The following is an 18,150-nucleotide window of genomic DNA, read 5'->3' as shown; positions in this document are numbered from 1 at the left end:
TGTGGGTAATAGTTTTTCGCGCCCCACCCCGATATCCAATGTCAAACCCTATACATTTGTATAAAATCCCTTATCAAGGAGGTTAAAAAGAACTCCTTGATACTATCGATTAAAGATTGTGCTTGTCAAGTTCTCAAATCACATATCTATTGCGGTTGCATATAAGGCGCACCCGAAACAGGAAATGTTACTTTTCTGATGTGAAAAAAAAAAAAAAACTTTCAGACTTTACTAATCTTTTGAAACATTTTAGCAATTTTGGAGCGCGTTAACAGTTGTGATGTACCGGTTTGCCAAAGACTATTTTCGTCCTCACGTCGTTGCCATCTGAGACCGCCCTTGATACTCTGCTTACTATAACAGACATGGCGTGTTTCTAGAAGTTCATGAAAAAAATAAGATACAGGTTTAGTTGACTTGATTGACCATGTCAAGCTATACGTTAGTACTAGCAAAAGAAAGAAAGAAAAAGAGGAAAGAAAGATGAAGAAAGACGGGAAAAGAAAGAAGAAAAGAGGAAAAGTAAGATGGTTACACGTTGAAAGATCGAATAAGAAACGGGAATGAGAGAACAAATCTACATGTAGTTACGATCTGCGACCTGTATACCAGTAGATAGTAGACATATATATGGAGAGAGAGATATGAGGGATATTACTTATGGAATGACTGATTTCGTCCTGTATGTTGCTTTAAGACGTTTCGTTACGTAAACTATATAGCTTACATTATACGATTTTGTTATTCATTTCACGCCTCCTTCACTCTTGTTTTGTCCCCTTCCTTTCCTTCTGTTCTTTTCCTATCTCTCTCGCTCCATTGAAATTATTCTCCGCTTCTGTCTGTTTTTACTGATTTTTAGTCGCACAGCACAGACTATAAACCGCTTGTAAATGCCTTGAAAAGTTCTTTCAGAACCTTTTCGATGTGTTCGACCAAGGAGCTTTTATCAGTGATAAAAGCTCCTTAGATTTCCTTAGTTCGACTGTACTTGATAGTGGTGATTGGAGAGACCCCTAGCAACCCCGTCAGAATTGCAGCCAGTGGTGTACGAGCGGTATTAAAATGGCGTACGTGTGGGATGTGCCCGAGCTTTGGTTTATCCTTGCATATATATAACTGAAGCCTCAACAACCCTAGTGTGAGAAAATGATACACTGTAGAAACGCGTCATGTCCATTCCACGAATTTAGCGCGCGTGCTAGGTAACAGAAAATTGGCGCCAGCCCGGCCTGGCATTTGCGTCACTTCCGGTCTCTACACTGACGCAGTTTTGATTCTCGTTACCTCCATGAAAAAATGGAGGTATAGTTTTGAGTGTGTCTGTGTGTGTGTTTGTGTGTGTGTCTGTGTGTCCGCATATTTGTGGTCATCATAACTTGAGAACCTCTTGATGGACTACAATGATATTTAGTATGTAGGTAGAGGTTGGGAAGACGAAGGTCAAGGTCAAATTTGGGCCCCCTGGTGTGTGGCCTTGGTACTGCAGTGCAACTTCCGGTTTTGCTATCTCGGTGTTCTGAACATGCTATGGTCAAGATTTTTAAGTATTAGATAGCTCTTGTGCTCAGAAAAAAATTACGTAAGTTTGGGCCCCCTAGCGTCTAGTTTGGGAATAGCAGGGGCATTTTTGTCAAAAACTTCTGACGAGGATAACTCAAGAAGGGAACAACGGATTTTCATCATTTTTGGTATGTAGGTACCTTAAACAATTTTGTACAAGATTAAATACTAATTATGCAAAATAGGAGTACATTTGCATAATTAATGAGGATATTATATCATGGCAGTTTTTTCAATGTATCTCTTGTCCTGGATGTGATATCGTCTTGACATTTGGCTGGTAGATAGCTTGCAGTGTCATGACAAAGTGGGGCAGGTTTCAGCCCCCTAACATTTAATTGCGGAACTGCAGGGGCGTTTTTGTCAAGACATTCTAAAGAGGATAACTGCAGAAAGGATTGATGGATTGGCATCATACTAGGCATGCGGGTACCTTAGGCAAATATGTTCATAATGATATACATTTTATGCAAATGAGGACTTGCATGATTAATGAGGAAATTGTATAATTCCATTGTTTTCAATAACTGGACTTCAATAAATGTAACACATGTTAACTATGATAGGTGGAATATAAGCAGATACCAAATATGGTAATGAGGAACTTATTTGCATAATTTATGTAAAAATTGCAAAAACGCTTTATGATTAATAATGGGAATTTTATAATTGTGACATGTGTACGTTAGTCAATGATGAACAATACCATGCATAAATTATGTTAATGTGCTAGTCAATTGCATGAAATTTACGAAAGCTCTAAATTTTCATGGAGGTATGAGGTCGCCGAACTCTAGTTTCCCTTGGGATTTCTCCTATCCGGTGTTTCCACTGTTGGCTGCGTATTTACGGTAACTTCTAAATCTGGCGGGCATGAGTGAGCCGTGCTGACGTATGTTAGGTGATATAATTGGAAGTTCTTAAGACCATTTCCTGTAACAAAAACTACACCTGTCGCGGAAATTTCTCAAGTTGTAATAAACTATTAACTCAACTCAATTCATTCACAGTACCCTTTGGCAGATTTTTTTACTTTTGCTCTTACGTATACGTTTGATTTTTGGATATATGATTTCTCCTTTTTCGAGTAGGGTTTCTAACTCCTCAAACCAATTGAATTAAATGTTAACTTCAAAGTTCATCTAGTTGGTAGAAGTCATTCTGGAAAAGTTAAACTGTACTTTCCAACACGAAAACTAGACTTACCCGAATTCGACTTGACAAAGACCGGAGCTGTTCAGTCAAAAATTTGTGTAAGTCCAATTTTCGTGTTGGAAATAACAATTTAACTTTTCCAGAATGACTTGAATGTTTTTCCTTGCTTGAAGTCAAGATCTGAATTTAACGTTTTGTTCAGTTTTTTTGTTTCTATTCTTTAGTTAAATGGCTACACGCACAATTACGCAACCAAGTGGATAGTCACAATATGTCTATACTTCGCCCAATGATCCTACACTTCAAAGTTACATTTTCTATATATATATATCTATTATTTATGTATTACAACCTCTTAATCCCACATGTAATTCGATAGATGAAGATAATAAGCGCTTAGGGCATGATCAAATCCAGATCCATTGTACCCTTTTCCAAGGTCATTACGCCACCGGCTTACGCCACACTTATCCTTGAAATACTTCAATAGTTAATTAACGGACAATTTAACACTTTATCTTCGTTACGCAGTTGTAACTTGTTTTCCGTAAGATTGCCGTGTCCCTTTTTTAAGAACAATCAATCTTTATGTTCACAATAATGTTATTAGTATGACTCGTGTATCATGTTACGTGAAGATTCGAAGAGGCAAGGTCGACAACATACCATTTTGACAGATACTACAATGCCCAGAGCTATATACAGCTGGGTTTTTTTACGTGGTTGTTTACGTTTTGGCGAAGGAAAACACCGAAGAACCAAGTGTCTTTGATATACAAAAATGTACTCTTCTTTATTTGTGAAAGATAGCCGACAAGATGGGCTAAAACTTTCATAAATATAAATTTTAGTGTCTATATTGTCTCCTGTATGCGTTTTGCGCTAGCATGCTCTATCTACAACTTAAAAAATACGATGCTGTTCTTGAAAACTTATTGCACGTCCTCTTCGAGGCGCATATACTGCTTATTCATAAATACATTTTTTATATACATATGCTAAGCAAAATCTTTTAAATGTACATATAATATGATATAAACTCTTATACTATTTACAGAAACAGATATACTGACGTAAGCTTTACACAAGTGGACGTCAATTTCCATAGCTCACAATGGAAGGGAAAATACACAATTATCGTCTATGGTGTACTTCTTTTAGGCATTTGTTACAATTTCTTGCGGAAGAATCCAGGAGGCTTCCCCCAAAGCACCTATGAAATCATACCAAGTTCCAAAATGTTCTTTGATGAGTTGAACTCACATTTGTTTGAACGCACAGGTTGTGGACGAATTCATATTCAGTCTCAGCAACAACAACCATGTGCATCGTCCAACACTTTGCATGCATGGGTAACAGTCTGACTCTAAAGCAAGTGAATCGGTGGGGCTATCATAGTGATCTTTGTCGATTGACTTTTCATTGTTTCCATTGTTGTTTTTTTATGATGGTACCTTCAAGAAAGCGAGCAACAGTTTAAAAATCGGTAGATAGAAACGCAGAAATTGGCCCAATCATCTGCCCTGAAATTAGTTTTAACCGTGGGGATGACTATTTCTACAGGTTCCCATGCAGACAAAATCACCGAGGCAGGATAATTGTCCAAGCGGCTGCAATGCTCCCACACGCACCTAAGAAGCTCCCTGAAGCAATGATCAGCCTGGTTACATAACGTGTTTTTCACTCAGACCCACGGTAGGAGTGCGCTGTTTAACAGCTGCCGAAGCGTCGTCCTGTTTCTGTTCATCGCCTGTTTCAGTTTGTTCCTCAGCGACATAAGCCTCGGATCCTGGTTGAACGCCTCGACCCCCTTCCACGGCACCATGTACTTCTTCATGCACAGCGGGCAGCGGAATGTTATACTGTTCCTCATGAGCGCCGTGAGGCAGTCGTCACACAGGTGGTGCAGGCATGGCAACAGGCGCGGATTTTTCTCAAAGACGCCGAGGTGGACACAGCAAGTCAGGTTCTCTCGCTCAAACGTCGTCATAATCGCCTGGAGTTGTTTTCCCTGCTGCCTTTTTGGCGACGAGTGTTCTAGCACGTCTTCTACCTGCGCTAGGTAGTCGCACTCCAAGTCTTTGTAGATGTCCTCCCTCATGTTGATGCCCTATGTACTCAGTAGATGTTCGCTCTGAAAACGGGAAACGGAATGTTATGGTGCTTGTATGCAAATAAACATTGTCCACAAAACGCGTTACGGTCAATCATATAATACATGTATATCGCAACTGTATCCCACAAACTTCTCAACAAAAAGTAAATCAAAGAACTCACATTAAACTAAAAGGAAAGAAAAACAAAAGGAACGATGGCATACCTTGTTGGAAATGTTTTGAAGAAGGTATATATGTTGGAGTAGTACAGTAGGTCCTATCGCATGGGCTCCCACACAAACACTGATGTCTCACGTGTGAGGCATGTGTTGTTTTTATCTCAGATGGACAACACTCAGTAAGGACAGTTGTGCCTCCGGGCAAACAAGGCCGGTGATGATGTCAATCATGACGTAAGTGACACCACGTGACTTCTGAGTTGTCAGGGTGGGGGGACCTGTGTGATGACAGGTGATTAGTTTGACACTAACTTTATCTAGTTCTAGACCCCTGAATTCGAAAGGTCTTGCAGTATCCCAATCTTTATTTACATTTAAAGAATTAAGTCTAAGACACTATGAAAGGTCTTAAAATTCATACCACAGTGCCCCTTCTTTCTTGAATCTTAAATGATAAACAGTTTGAAAAGACATCGACGCTGATGCACGAAGACAGCCCAGACAGAATGCTTATACTCATCTGGACCGATTTAGCCTACAGCCATGTACTGGACTAGATATCCATGCATGTCTATCTGACTATTTCAGCAATGACTAGGTATTCGGAATCTCGTCATGTGCGTTTTAAAAGTCACAGGTATCGATCGTTTTTGCCCCATTAGTCCTCGAGGCCTCCTCAATACCATAGGGTGTACAATTTAGATACAATGGATAAAGCGGCGAAAATTGATGTGAAATTAGCCGGTACCTGTAACTCTAATTCACCTTTCCCCGCGGGGTAACCTATATACATATACTTTCATTTTAAAATCAGGTTATTAATTAGGGACACTGGGTCGAAGGTCGGTGGTTTCAAAGTACAATATTTTCAACATAGCAATTTGAAACCACCCTGCTATGATTTTAGCGCCGACTTTTCAATGTTCACATGTGTCGATAGTTGCCCCACATTTGCATAGTTTCACAACCCTTTGGACTTTTTTTGCTGCAGAACATGGCAAAGAAAAGTGAGCAAGAGATGTAGAGGGCAAAATGATCAAAGATGGACGATCAACAAGTATAAAACATTTTCAAGTGACACACGCGGCTTACATGTGCTATGTTGTCCCTAAAAGTGGTGCATAAGGCCTTAAGGGTTCTAGCATGCCACTACCTGTGTCTTTTCCAGCCCGGAGCAGTTCTAGGGCGGAGCATCTCTGGCAGGGTAGGGACATCACGGCCATGACATAGATTCTGGGACAGGATCCAGCTTTGTCCAAGTGTCTTAGAAGATACTGTCAACTTTGTGCTTCTCTTCCATCTGCACGATCTGAGTTGATCGATTCTTTATTTAGCATCATGCCACTCAGTGTGCATTTTTAACTTTGCACAGTAACAGTTTTCACAGAATGAGATCGTCATACGTGTGCGACCCCAAGTCGAGGACGACTACCCCCCCCCCCCCCACACACACACACACCAGACGACCACTCTCCATGCAAGTCGTCACGTACGCGCGTGGGCAGTTGTTACACTTATCAGGACAAGGACACATGCAGACATACTACTCATGGTTGGGTGCATGTGATAAATACTTCGATACGTCACAACCTTGTCCTGAAATAGACACACTTTTGTAACCCATTGTATTTTACATTTTTGACCATGTTGCGAATGTATTTGACTTCAAAACGTATAACAGGATCTTTGTCTTGTTCAAAACGTCTAAGACTCCTGAACGCAAGGCAATCCTTCAAGGAGGAAAATATTAAAAGATTTTTTAAATCTTCCACTTGAGAAACTACAAAAGCCCATGTATGTTTCCCATCCACGACTATGATTAATAATACACGAACATCATTTGAAGGAAAGCTTGGCACTGTGTGCTTTATGCCCCTCCAACCAAGTGAAAGAACTGGCGCCTATACTATGTCAGGATTTGAACGGAGATTATTCATTTCAAACTTACACTTGCCAGGTGTCACAGTCTGCTCATGTGACATACACCTTGGTCAGTGACATACGTTCTGGTAACGGCCAGACGTTTTAAATAGTGACTGACCAATTGCAAAACGCATCCCGACTACTTGACTAAGTTTTGTATTGATTATGTCATTACCAGGGTTTCAAAACGTCAGTAGACGATATGAAATATGATTTTGAGAATTTCACATGTAAAATCTTTTGATTGTTTAGATGATATCTACCTCGTGAATCACAGTTGTTGTTTGTTTTTGTTTCTCTTATTTGTTTTTCCTGGCGCTCCTTTGCGGTTTGTATCAAGTAGGGTATAGAATAACGAAATGTCACAGCAGACGAAGAAGGACGCACCTTTATAGTGCCATTTTTCGTGGACATGTTGCATCAGCTGACCTTCAGGTGAAACGTTAATGTCACCCGTAACTAATAAGTCACCTGGGAAAGGTGCTCGGGGTTTATTATAGACTCCAAAGACTTGGCATCCGCCCAGATATACCTGCCCGGGGCGCCATCCGGTAGTGATCTCATCTACTTGGCTTTCCGAACACAATGCTTCGTTTCTTGTCACCATGTTGGGAAGTTCACGATGACATCAAGTAGTAGACATCAAGTGTGATACCACCGGATTTGCACAATAGGTGAGGAGATCAGGCAATTGTAACGAAGACAGACGTAGTCTATCTTATTGCATTATGATATTTTAGAAGAAAGAAACAGTAAGACGTTTACTTGGTATCACTCGCATATTTTGTAAAATGATATCCTTCTATGCAGATTCCAGCTGAAGCCCCTGGTACATAGTCAACGATCTTCGGTCGTATGTGCTCATCGCCAGATAGTTGCTGAATCCCCAAATCGCCGGACAGTCGAGCGTATTTTTAATCTGTCACATTTAACAGGACTCTTTGACCTGCGGACGTCGATTAATCCTTAAAAATATCATTGAAATAACACTGGGCTACCGAAAATGTCATTGCACAACTACCAGCCTCGTCGACAGATCAACTTTTCTACTGATTGACAGGGGAACACCTTTCCATGAACACACGTGATTACATTTGAATGGCCTGTATGTAGCACACCTCACTTCACGAGGCTAAACACGAGCAGACTGTAAGGACTACTTTCGTGACCTGTCGGTCTTCTGCCGGTCCCACAATGCTGTAACAACCTTGAAGAAAGGCCGGCACAGCTTACTGTTGAAGATATCTTTAAAAGATTACTGTGTTTGTGAGATTTAGAGTCGGTGCAAGAATGATAGGCTGTGTCAGTAGGAAGTCGAGTACGCTGTCGACGTCCGGTGTGCTGAAATCGTCCCCCGACTCATCATCCAACACAAGCCAACAAGATGTAGACTCGTTCCACAGGATCAAAAACATTCTACCGTCCAAGCTGGAATTAGACAGTGTGGTCGCAGGGACTCTTCTGGAAAAAGTATCAATGTTCACAACAAAATGCGCGCCAGACACCACGGCGATAGCAGAGGCAACGACTACAACAACAATGGCCAGTTATGTTGAGGCTTTATCCAGGACAATAACGTGTGCAGAACAAAGGCCTGGGACTGTAACATATGACGAAAAATCTACAGCAAAAGAAACAGTCAATGAGCTTAGACCTACTGCATCAAGAACAGCAAGCTCGCATTCAGTGGAAGGGACGAACGCAACCAAAACAGCGACTCCAATAGCACGAACAAGTATGTCAACTGCTACACTTACTTTGTCGACTGTGGTAGGAACGGCCGTGACATCTATAGCAACGGAAAAGACGGACACAGACCTGCTATCTTCACAAAAAACAGAGAAGATAGACACAGAGCTACCGTGTCCACACATAATAGACGGCGACATCACTAAGACTATGCTAGAATCGGCAGGGCCTGGCAGTTTGATACGACACTTTATTGACGAGTATCTTGTTTGCAGAATACACATGGGCTTCTTCCACATCCTGGCCCATATTCCAAGGATGCTAGCTTGCGGGCACACGTTCTGTGAACCTTGTCTCAGAGGTATCATGCTAAGGGAATCCATTATCATTTGTCCGGTTTGCGGAAGGGTTACAGGCCTTCCCCCGGACGGTGTGAACGGGCTACCCGAAGATTTCTATACGGCAAGCCTCTGCGTTCGTGTGGTCGACCTGCTGGAGGACAACAGTGGAAAGCTTCATGCGGACATTCCATGCATTACCACCCAGTCTGAAACCGCTGAAAACATGCATTTGACTACTTCTGACGTTCCTGATAACGGCGAATGTGAGTACTTAATTTCTGAGATGGACTCGTTTGTTGTTATCGACGAGATCCTGCCGAAACAAAACCCGTTAGACGAGCACGTTGCCCAGTCTGGCCCCGTGAGCGGTAGAGAAAAAACACCGCGGTTAACCATAATTAACGGGGAACCGGCGAACCCTCAGGCAAAACAACCCACCAGAACGTCTACAAAACAGCTGAAGCGTCGCCGGAGGAAGGGATTCAAGTCTCTACCGTCCATTCTGGACAAATTCATGGAGGATTTGAGCGGACAAAAGAAGATTGGGACTCGTGGCAACCTCATCGACAGCTTCAACATGCCTTGGGTGTAGCTGTGGATGGGGGAGGGAGGGAATGCACAATTTGGCGGGAACTGACACCGTATTGCTTTCTGGATGACTGAATCAATGACAAATGCTTCACAACATTCTATGTTCCCGAGCAAGAATGATTTACCTTGATGTTTATTTCATAGTTATGACTGAGAATGAAGCATGAGGGGAGCCAACTCTGGCTTGATACATCATATTTTACGTACCTTGAGCACTTTGTTACTTTATACACTGATGTACTATAAATATTTATGTTACATTGTATACAGAATAGAGAATGACTTATCACGTGTGACGCAATAATAGCAAAACATGTGATCATGTACACATAATTATTTATTTCTACTATAACTGTAATTTATCATATAAAACTAACTTCTGTACATTTGTATTAATTTGATATATATGTATAGTCTCCAATACTACAGCTATGCTTTGTTTTCCTATCCATATTATCATTACTATCATCATTATCAAATGGTGCTGTATTTGTTTATCAAGACAGATGGTTGTATATCATTCACTACATTTCAAAGTTGATTGTCATTATGAGTTGACTTCCGATTCCAAAATTTAAAAAAAATTATCACCAAATCTTCTGAGGGTGTTCTTTATATCAACATATTGATGTTCAGTTAGGAGTTTACCCCGATAACAGATGTTAAAGTCGTCATTACTATGATGAAAGTTGCAACAAAGTTATATACAACCAAAGAAAAAGACACGCACATAGATATGTAGCTGACAATGAGTTAAGAAAAACACAAGCGTCAAAGCAATTGGAACCAACAGCCACAGCACGTATCCACAATACCTCCATAAAACACATTAACAGCGTCGATTTGTTGCATCTTGTTACATGTACATAGAGATAATATGTACTCAAGCGTCAAAGGGAAGCCGACTAAAGCGTCACCTAACGGTATAAGTATCAACTGCATCACTGCTACCGTAGGTGTACGACAGGCGCCGTCATATTCGTCGAACAGGTTTTCGACTTAGCATTTTCAGCAATACTATGTCCGCCAACAACATCCGTCACAACACAGCTGGATTTAACGTAGGGCAAGTCCACAACTGCCCTTACTGAGCATTACTATGCCCTCAGTTTACCTTCGTGGAACCGTCTTTAACGACGAATGTGGCCGGCCCGTCAGTCTTACACAGAACAAACCAGGGATAAGTTACGCACACCCCTAAACGGAAGATTTCTTTAGCTCGTCCATGCACCATAAAAAGGAATGTTACCTATGACCCCGATTACAACGGGAAGCGTGGCCCCTTGGGATATTGATACAGAAAGTCTCAACTCCAACAAGTGGTTCATTGTTCCAATCACAAGGTGAGCTTTACAAGACTTTATGTTGACGCTCGTTTACGATTAACGCTTTAAAATATGGTCTTATGGACTTGTAGACTGTTAAAAACGAACAGGCGAGTTTTAAGCAGCGTTTGCACTGTGTGTTTGTCGCTTTGAATGTTGACCCAAGTTAACCTTAAGCTTGTCGAGTGGGTTGTGTACACATACTTAGGTGAATGTTGTAAATTGTAACAGTGGATAAAACGGTGATATGACCAAGTTAACTTTTTTTCTTCAATCATGAATCAATGTTGTATCTTCCTAGGGACGCAGACACAAATCTTTTTCGCTGTCGCTTTATAGTTGATATCAGTGTACGACAATGTAACCGTAACAATGCCGATACAGAACTATAGGTAACTAGTCAGCTCAAGTTTTAACATTAAATCATGGGAGGGGGATATCACATTAACATCGAGTAGCAGAAGTGTCTTTTTACAGTTTGTTTACAGCGCCCCCAAATTCCTTCATGCTTTGCCCTTCCTTCCGCCACAACAAGGAAACGTTCCCAGAAAAAAATGACTCAGAGACTTAAAGGAAGTAAACAGTGCGTGACAGTGGATGTCACGTGTCAAGAAAAGGTGGAGACTAAGTGTTCATATGCACCTTCTCAGTTTGTACAACAACAAAAAGCATTACGTATTCTTCGTAAAGCAACACATATTTGAGATCCAAATGCACAGCATTCATGCGGACCTGTTCACAACATGATCCTCGACGTCTCCTATAGATTATACGTTTTCGTCGTGGCACTTTGACTGTACGCATTACTGTTTCTGATGGCCATTGTTCAAGTCTAGTCGTTTGAAGTCTTTTTCAGTCCACGCCAATTTTGAGTCAGAAACGGCGTAGCCAGTGAATGGAGTGTTTACATTTGTGATATACAACCACCATCTTGTAATAAGACCCATGGTGGTTTAAACGCTATAAATAGCACAGAGAACCTCGCTGAAAGGGCGAGAAATTAAAACTAGGGCAGCAGCATTCAGTAGTGAGCAAGTGCTACAAATGATAACCTACATTCCTGAATACAGCTTATAACACTTAATAAGGTTCTAAATGCTTTAAGACGTCGTTCAAGTTTCTATTAAGTCGCGGTATATACTGCTGTTGTAAGACATTTTGTCTTAAGAATGCTTAAGGTCAACGAGCTATCTGCATTTTGAAGGGATTTTACTGAATACACACTACATAATTTACTGATGATAGCTTAAAACTCCGCTTCGAGACAGCGTTTGTTGTGTGCACGTGAAAAACACTCAAACGCTCTACCTGCCACTTGCCACGGAAAACACTTAACTTTCTTCTTGTTGTTGTTCAATTACAAACCGTTCAGGTTCACTTGATCTCCGACTTCCCCCACAGAGTACGTCACTTCCTCACCTGCACCACGGCCTGTCCTACGAACACACCTGGCCAAGGCGCCGCCATGGACACCACCAACTTACAGAAAATCCGCGAGGAACTCTTGTCCTGTGGAGTCTGTCTGGAGACGTTCACCGAACCAAGAGTCTTGCCCTGTCAGCACACCTTCTGTCAGAACTGTATCTCTAAAATCAGCGCCGACAAAAGAATCTTCCGGTGCCCAACATGTCGCGAACAGGTCATACTTCCTAAAGATGGCGTCGAGGGATTCAAGAAGAATTTTGAGATCGCCAGCTTCTGTGAGAAGCTGGTGGTTGTTAAGAAGCCTCCACCGATAGCTGAAAAGCCGCGCGCGTTCGACAAATGTGGGACACACAAGAAGGAAGTCCGGCGCTTCTACTGCCAGCAGTGTAAGGTGGCCATTTGTAGCGAGTGCATTCTCGACATTCACCAGGGGCATTCTATCTGCAGCGCGGCTCAAGCGGCAGGTGGCAGCCGCGACAGGATCGGCGCAAGTCTCAAGACGTGCAAAGAGAGGATCAAGACCCACGAAGACGTCGTGAGTGGCATCTCTGACAACGAAAAGAAGCTGGAAGCTGAGAAGACGGCAGTAGAGAGCACCATACGGTCCTACCAGCAACAGTTGATCGACGATATCAACAAGACGGCAGCGGTTTTGCTTCAGGAGCTCGAGAGTCATTTCATGACGAAACAGATGCGTTTGATAGAGCAGAAAGACTCGGCACAGAGCACGCTCGAGGAAGTGTCGACCACTCGTGACTGGGTAGAGAAGAGGCTGACCTTCACCGAACCAGAGGTCATCGGCATGGAGGACGCCATTTGTAAGAAGTTAGAGGTTGCCATAGCAATAAAGGAGTTGAGCACCGACTACATCTCACTGGGAATGGACTTCCAACCCGCCATCACTCCCACAGGAAAGACCCTTCTAGGTCACCTGAAGGAAAGGGGCTCCAAAAATGAGCGGCAGAATAGCCTCACGCCTGCAAATGCAACTCCACCACCGCTCATGAGAGGTATCAACCCGAACCAACCAGTACCGGGCCTAGTGTTCTTCGGACACGCGGGGTCGGGAGAGGGCCAACTAACGGAACCCAGAGGAATGACAGTCACGTCGGAGGGTCGCATCTTCGTCATGGACGGATGTAGCGATATAGAAGAGGGGGAGATCAAAGAGTACGACAGCGCGGGCCAGTTTGTAGGGAAGTCCTTCCAGCCGCACTACTTCCATCTGGCGGCGGACAACACGGGACACCTGTTCTGCACCAGGCCGCAGCAGGAGACCGTAGACGTGCTCGACAAGCTCGGGACGTGCGTGCAGACCTTCGGGAAGGGGCAGCTGTCCTACCCGCTGGGTGTCGCTATACACCCGGTGGGAGGTCAGGTACTGGTCACGGACACACAGAAGTGTAAGGTAGGTTCGATAGTGATACTTTTCAACATGTCTGTCTTTTCGTTTAAACTTACGCATTGCATAATATGGTTAGCCGCACAGGATACTTTACATAGTACTTGTTTTATACCGCGGCTCCCATACTCGCTCTCCTGTTTCCTCTATCTGTAGGTGTTCATCTTCAAATGTTCATCTTACCTGTATCTTTAGGTGTTCATCTTACCAGCATCTTTAAGCGTTCATCTTAAGATGTTTATCCTGTCTGTATCTGTAGATGTTCATCTTGCCTGTATCTGTTAGTGTTCATTTCTAGGTGTTCATATTGTCTGTATCTGTAGATGTTCATCTCGGGCGTCATCTTGCCATGATATGTAAATGTTCATATCATATATCTGTAGGTGTTTATCTTGCCTGTATCTGTTAGTATTCATCTCTAGGGGTTCCATTTGCCTGTATGTTGGTGTTCATCTCTAGGTGTTCATCTTGCCTGTATCTGTAAGTATTTATCTCTAGGTGTTCATCTCTAGGTGTTCATTTTGCCTGTATTCTGTAGGTGTTCATCTACCAGCCTGACGGCCTGCTGATCCGTCAGTTCGGCAGCAGCGGACGAGGCGACCATGAGCTGACCTACCCGATATCTGTAGCCGTGGACTCCGCGTGGAATATCTACGTGCCTGACCATGACTGTCATTGCATCAAGGTACATACAAGAACATTGCTATACGGTTCTGTGACTGTCTTAAAAACTACGAAAGCGCTCTGTCATAGCCTGGAGGAAAGTATGATTATGATAATGAATTGAGAACATTATTAGGACAGCTTTGTGACAGAAATAGTCGACCTTGTAGGTCCAGTCATAGCCACCCTAAAAACTGCACCGTGGAAAACGGAAGTTCTGCTGCACTACCATAAGACACCAAAAGGTGTTTCATAATCCAACTTGTTCGACACCTACCAACATACCAAACGCCATTTTAGTTATGATCCACCCACAGTATCTCGAGTTATGCCGTTCACAATCACACGATTTCTAAGCTCTGTTTTATGAAACATATTTCTAACATTGTTGTAATTCCAGGTGTTCGCAATGATGGGAACGTTTCGGCTAAAGGTTGCTAAGAAGGGCAGCAAGGATGGACAACTAAAGAACCCTAAAGGTGAGGTCGTAATGTTATGGTCTTGTAAAGAATGTAACGTAATAGGGTATAGACATGGCTTTTACATTTGACAGGCATACAAGAGGAAGTTGCTCACATTCTAAAGTTTCTGCCCAGTGCATACATCCGAAGTTGTCAGTTTGAATATTCAGGAACTAAAACAGGAAAGGATATAATTTCATTACTGCGTGGTATGTATAGTGTTACCCATTCAAGAAAAGACAATGGGCATTGTTTTTGAGAAATGACATGCTCTTATGTTGTTTCTATCTGGTTCTCTTCTGAAAATACTTATCTTTTAATCAGTGTCTTCCCTTTTCTAATGGTTTTCTCTCGTAAGTTGCATACTGTAATAGAATTTATTCTGGATGGATACACTGATGGCGATTGTGTTTAATATCTATCCACTCGTACTGTTTTTTTTTTGTGTGTGTGTGGTTCTCCTGTCGGTTCGACAGATGAGCAGGCAGACAGGCATTACCTGTTTTGCCTGACCTGCACATGACTTTTTATGGTGAAGGAGTGGTGTGCAATTCCTTCTCCACCCTCTCGTCTTCTGGAGCACTAAGTCTCACAGGGACAGAACTGTATGACACGTGTGAGACGGCTTCAGCAGATGCAGCTTTGTTTTTCGGAGTATCTGTCTCCTAGGAGGACTTCCGACCAAGGCACACTCGTACTGTTAGAGAGGGTTTGTAAACGTAGATCTTACCATGACAACGTCTCTCATCATACAGGAGTATGCGTGGACGCTGATGGGAACATCATCGTAGCAGACAGCGGGAATGGACGGGTTTCCATGTTTGACTCACACGGCAAGTTTTCCCGCCACCTGCTGACCTCTGACCAGGGCCTCCGGCACCCCAGTCAAGTGACCTTGACACCTGACGGCAGGTTGGCGGTCATGGATATTGAGTCCTGCCGAGGGCTCATATTTCATTACAAGTCTGACCAATGAGAACGCTTGTTTAGTCCTGCCGAGGGCTCATATTTCATTACAAGTCTGACCAATGATCACCAATGAGAGCGCTTGTTTTATTACATGTACAGCGGGTTCGCATTCACGTCATTATGTTGTCGGTATTAAGCCTTGGGGTTGGCTGGTAAATTTGGATTTTGTATCTGTGATTACAGCCACTTGATAAGCTCGTTCACACTTTCTAGTACGCACGCGCGGTGACAGGAATTGTGGGTAATGTGACAAATACACGTATTGCGCATGCGTACTCGGAAGTGTGAACGGTCTTATTATGACGTTGATGGCACTATATACACATGCAAACATTCAGGTTTGATTATTTCCGACTAAACCGGCATAGCAACTGTGACGTCATGTTCAAACTTTTTATAATTATGGGTAACTTTTAAAGTAACAACTCAAATTGGGGGCCCCTCTGTGCGAACGATAAAACGATAGCTTGGCTAAGCCGAAGGAGCACATTGAATAGATAAAGGTCGAGAATTTTTTTATTGCTTTCTTCTTCACGCTTCTCTCATTTGATTAATTAATAGGACCTGGTGCAATTAAGACATGTGAAGGACCGCTAAATTCAGTTAGTATAATAACGTGAATACCAATGATGTATGATTCGTTGTACATGTATCAAGTAAAATTGGTATCAACGGTACACAAGAGTTTGTTTAATCATTTCATTATATCTAGCCATTTTACTCTGAAACATAGACAGGTACAGCAATATATGTATATATACAAGGTATCAAGTAACTCATGAAGAGTGACCCGTGCAAGGGGGTAACAGTTCTTAATGCTAACGACTGATAAAGCTTTAATCAATAAATATTTACTATTCTCATAACTGGTGTTGATGTTCTTTAGGGTTTGCTGGCATTCATACACAAACTACAGTTCATCTACCTCAAACAGCCATTAAATATGTAGCGCTTTTGTGAACTTTATGTATGGTGACTACCCTTAAGTAGTTTACACTTGTCACCAGTATAAGATTCCCATCATTTAACACTAAGTCGTGGTGGCATTGTTCTTGTTGATTGTGCAAATTAAGATATCATTTGTAATTTTGTATGTTTGGAGTCTGCAGATTCCATCAAGACCTAAACACACATACCAAAATGATCAAGACAATGTACCCTTGTCCTCTCGAGTTATCGTGTTGAATGACACACGCGCATGCACGCACACACACAAACACAGACGCACACACGAACGATGTCCAATACATAACCCCCATTTTCACGATGTAACACCAATATCAATAAATATGATGCACTCTGAAACCCTTGGGCCAAAACATTTGAAAAAAAGAGAGAAAAATCCTGCAAATAATTGCTTTGTTTGCTTCAACTATTTGTGTTAACAAACTAAATGTAAGCCCAGTTTGGACAAGTTGATGGAGCGGTCTGCTCTGTAAGCACGGATTGAAATGATTTGAACTGCAGCGCTAAAAACCTGCACTTTGAATAAAAGCCGCTGGGGACATTTCCCATCTTACAATCGTTGGATTTGGCGCTTGACAAAGAATGGCTGTGTTCTACCAAGCAAGCAACTGATCAGCCGACCCAACGAACAAGAATGTGACGTAACAAAGAAATTGTTGTCATTTCCTCAAAGACTAATGATGGACAATGTGGCAATGTAACCATCTTCTTTTCTAAAGTGGGGAACACGATTTTCGTGGGAGCGGTCGCCCCTACCAATCAATAACGATCAATTTCACCGACTGACACCCTCTCGTAAGTTCAGAGGTTACAAGTTGTGAACTTGCGTCGTTGATACAACCAGTGAGACCACTTTTCTTCCCTCACACCCAGACTGAGTCATCTTCTGTTCGCACCCATAATCCAGCCCTCCCCTCGTGCGCATATCGTCAAACCAGGTACACAAAACTCTACTACTTACTATTAACGTTAAACGACTACTGTTTCTTTCAACCGCCTGTACATTCATTAAAGATTGAGATTGAGATTCCCAAGTACCTTTTATTATAGGACTGTGGATTTGTTGTTTTAAAACGCTGTTCTCCCATTTTTGAATAGTTGTAGGCAGGCGTTGGGTCCAATCACAGATACCTGTAGTACGTGAGGGAATGCGAGATATGTCATTAAATCTTGATCGCTCGTTCGGTGGGTAAACTGTTCAGATATCTAGACGTTTGAAAAGCCCCCTTCATGTTCGTTGTTTTTGTTTTGCTCGTGGTTTCGGCAGTACTGGCCGATGTAGGTTTAATATCGGTGGATTTGAAATTCCTTTCTTGGGTGCTGTCCTAATCCCACCCAAACCGTATGAAAACACATCGACGGGAGGAGTTAAATATGTATCTCCAAGCAGATTCCTCCGGTG

At 42.3% G+C, this 18,150-nt stretch overlaps 2 protein-coding genes across 3 annotated transcripts; one reads left to right on the top strand and one right to left on the bottom strand.

The window, feature by feature from the left end:
- Positions 1–2,932: 2,932 nt before the first annotated feature.
- Positions 2,933–5,269, bottom strand: LOC118403951 (tripartite motif-containing protein 2-like). The gene is made up of 2 exons (XM_035802835.1): positions 5,039–5,269; positions 2,933–4,852 (listed from the first exon to the last, which is right to left on the bottom strand). The coding sequence occupies exon 2, from the start codon at positions 4,817–4,819 to the stop codon at positions 4,403–4,405; it is 417 nt and encodes a 138-aa protein (XP_035658728.1). The 5' UTR covers positions 4,820–4,852; positions 5,039–5,269; the 3' UTR covers positions 2,933–4,402.
- A 4,967-nt stretch (positions 5,270–10,236) lies between these two features.
- On the top strand, positions 10,237–16,459 carry LOC118403400 (tripartite motif-containing protein 2-like). 2 transcript variants are annotated; one of them, XM_035802110.1, is made up of 5 exons: positions 10,237–10,880; positions 12,264–13,695; positions 14,228–14,374; positions 14,753–14,831; positions 15,569–16,459. In XM_035802110.1, exons 1-5 carry the CDS (start codon positions 10,780–10,782, stop codon positions 15,787–15,789), a joined length of 1,980 nt encoding a protein of 659 aa, XP_035658003.1. In that variant the 5' UTR covers positions 10,237–10,779; the 3' UTR covers positions 15,790–16,459. The 2 variants fall into 2 exon arrangements, with proteins under 2 accessions (XP_035658003.1, XP_035658004.1); XM_035802111.1 differs by having other exon boundaries at positions 12,235–13,695.
- Positions 16,460–18,150: the final 1,691 nt, after the last annotated feature.

This window comes from Branchiostoma floridae, chromosome 16 (assembly GCF_000003815.2).
Source record: "Branchiostoma floridae strain S238N-H82 chromosome 16, Bfl_VNyyK, whole genome shotgun sequence".
In the NCBI taxonomy this organism is placed as follows: domain Eukaryota; kingdom Metazoa; phylum Chordata; class Leptocardii; order Amphioxiformes; family Branchiostomatidae; genus Branchiostoma; species Branchiostoma floridae.
Note: the sequence above shows the minus strand (reverse complement) of the source record. Positions and strands in the feature narration are given on the sequence as shown.

Coding starts and splice junctions, on each gene's coding strand:
- LOC118403951 (XM_035802835.1), bottom strand. CDS start 4,819: ATGAGGGAGGACATCTACAAAGACTTGGAGTGCGACTACCTAGCGCAG.
- LOC118403400 (XM_035802110.1), top strand. CDS start 10,780: ATGTTACCTATGACCCCGATTACAACGGGAAGCGTGGCCCCTTGGGAT. Junction 10,881..12,263: donor TTCATTGTTCCAATCACAAG/GTGAGCTTTACA, acceptor CTTCCCCCACAG/AGTACGTCACTTCCTCACCT. Junction 14,375..14,752: donor ATGACTGTCATTGCATCAAG/GTACATACAAGA, acceptor TTGTAATTCCAG/GTGTTCGCAATGATGGGAAC.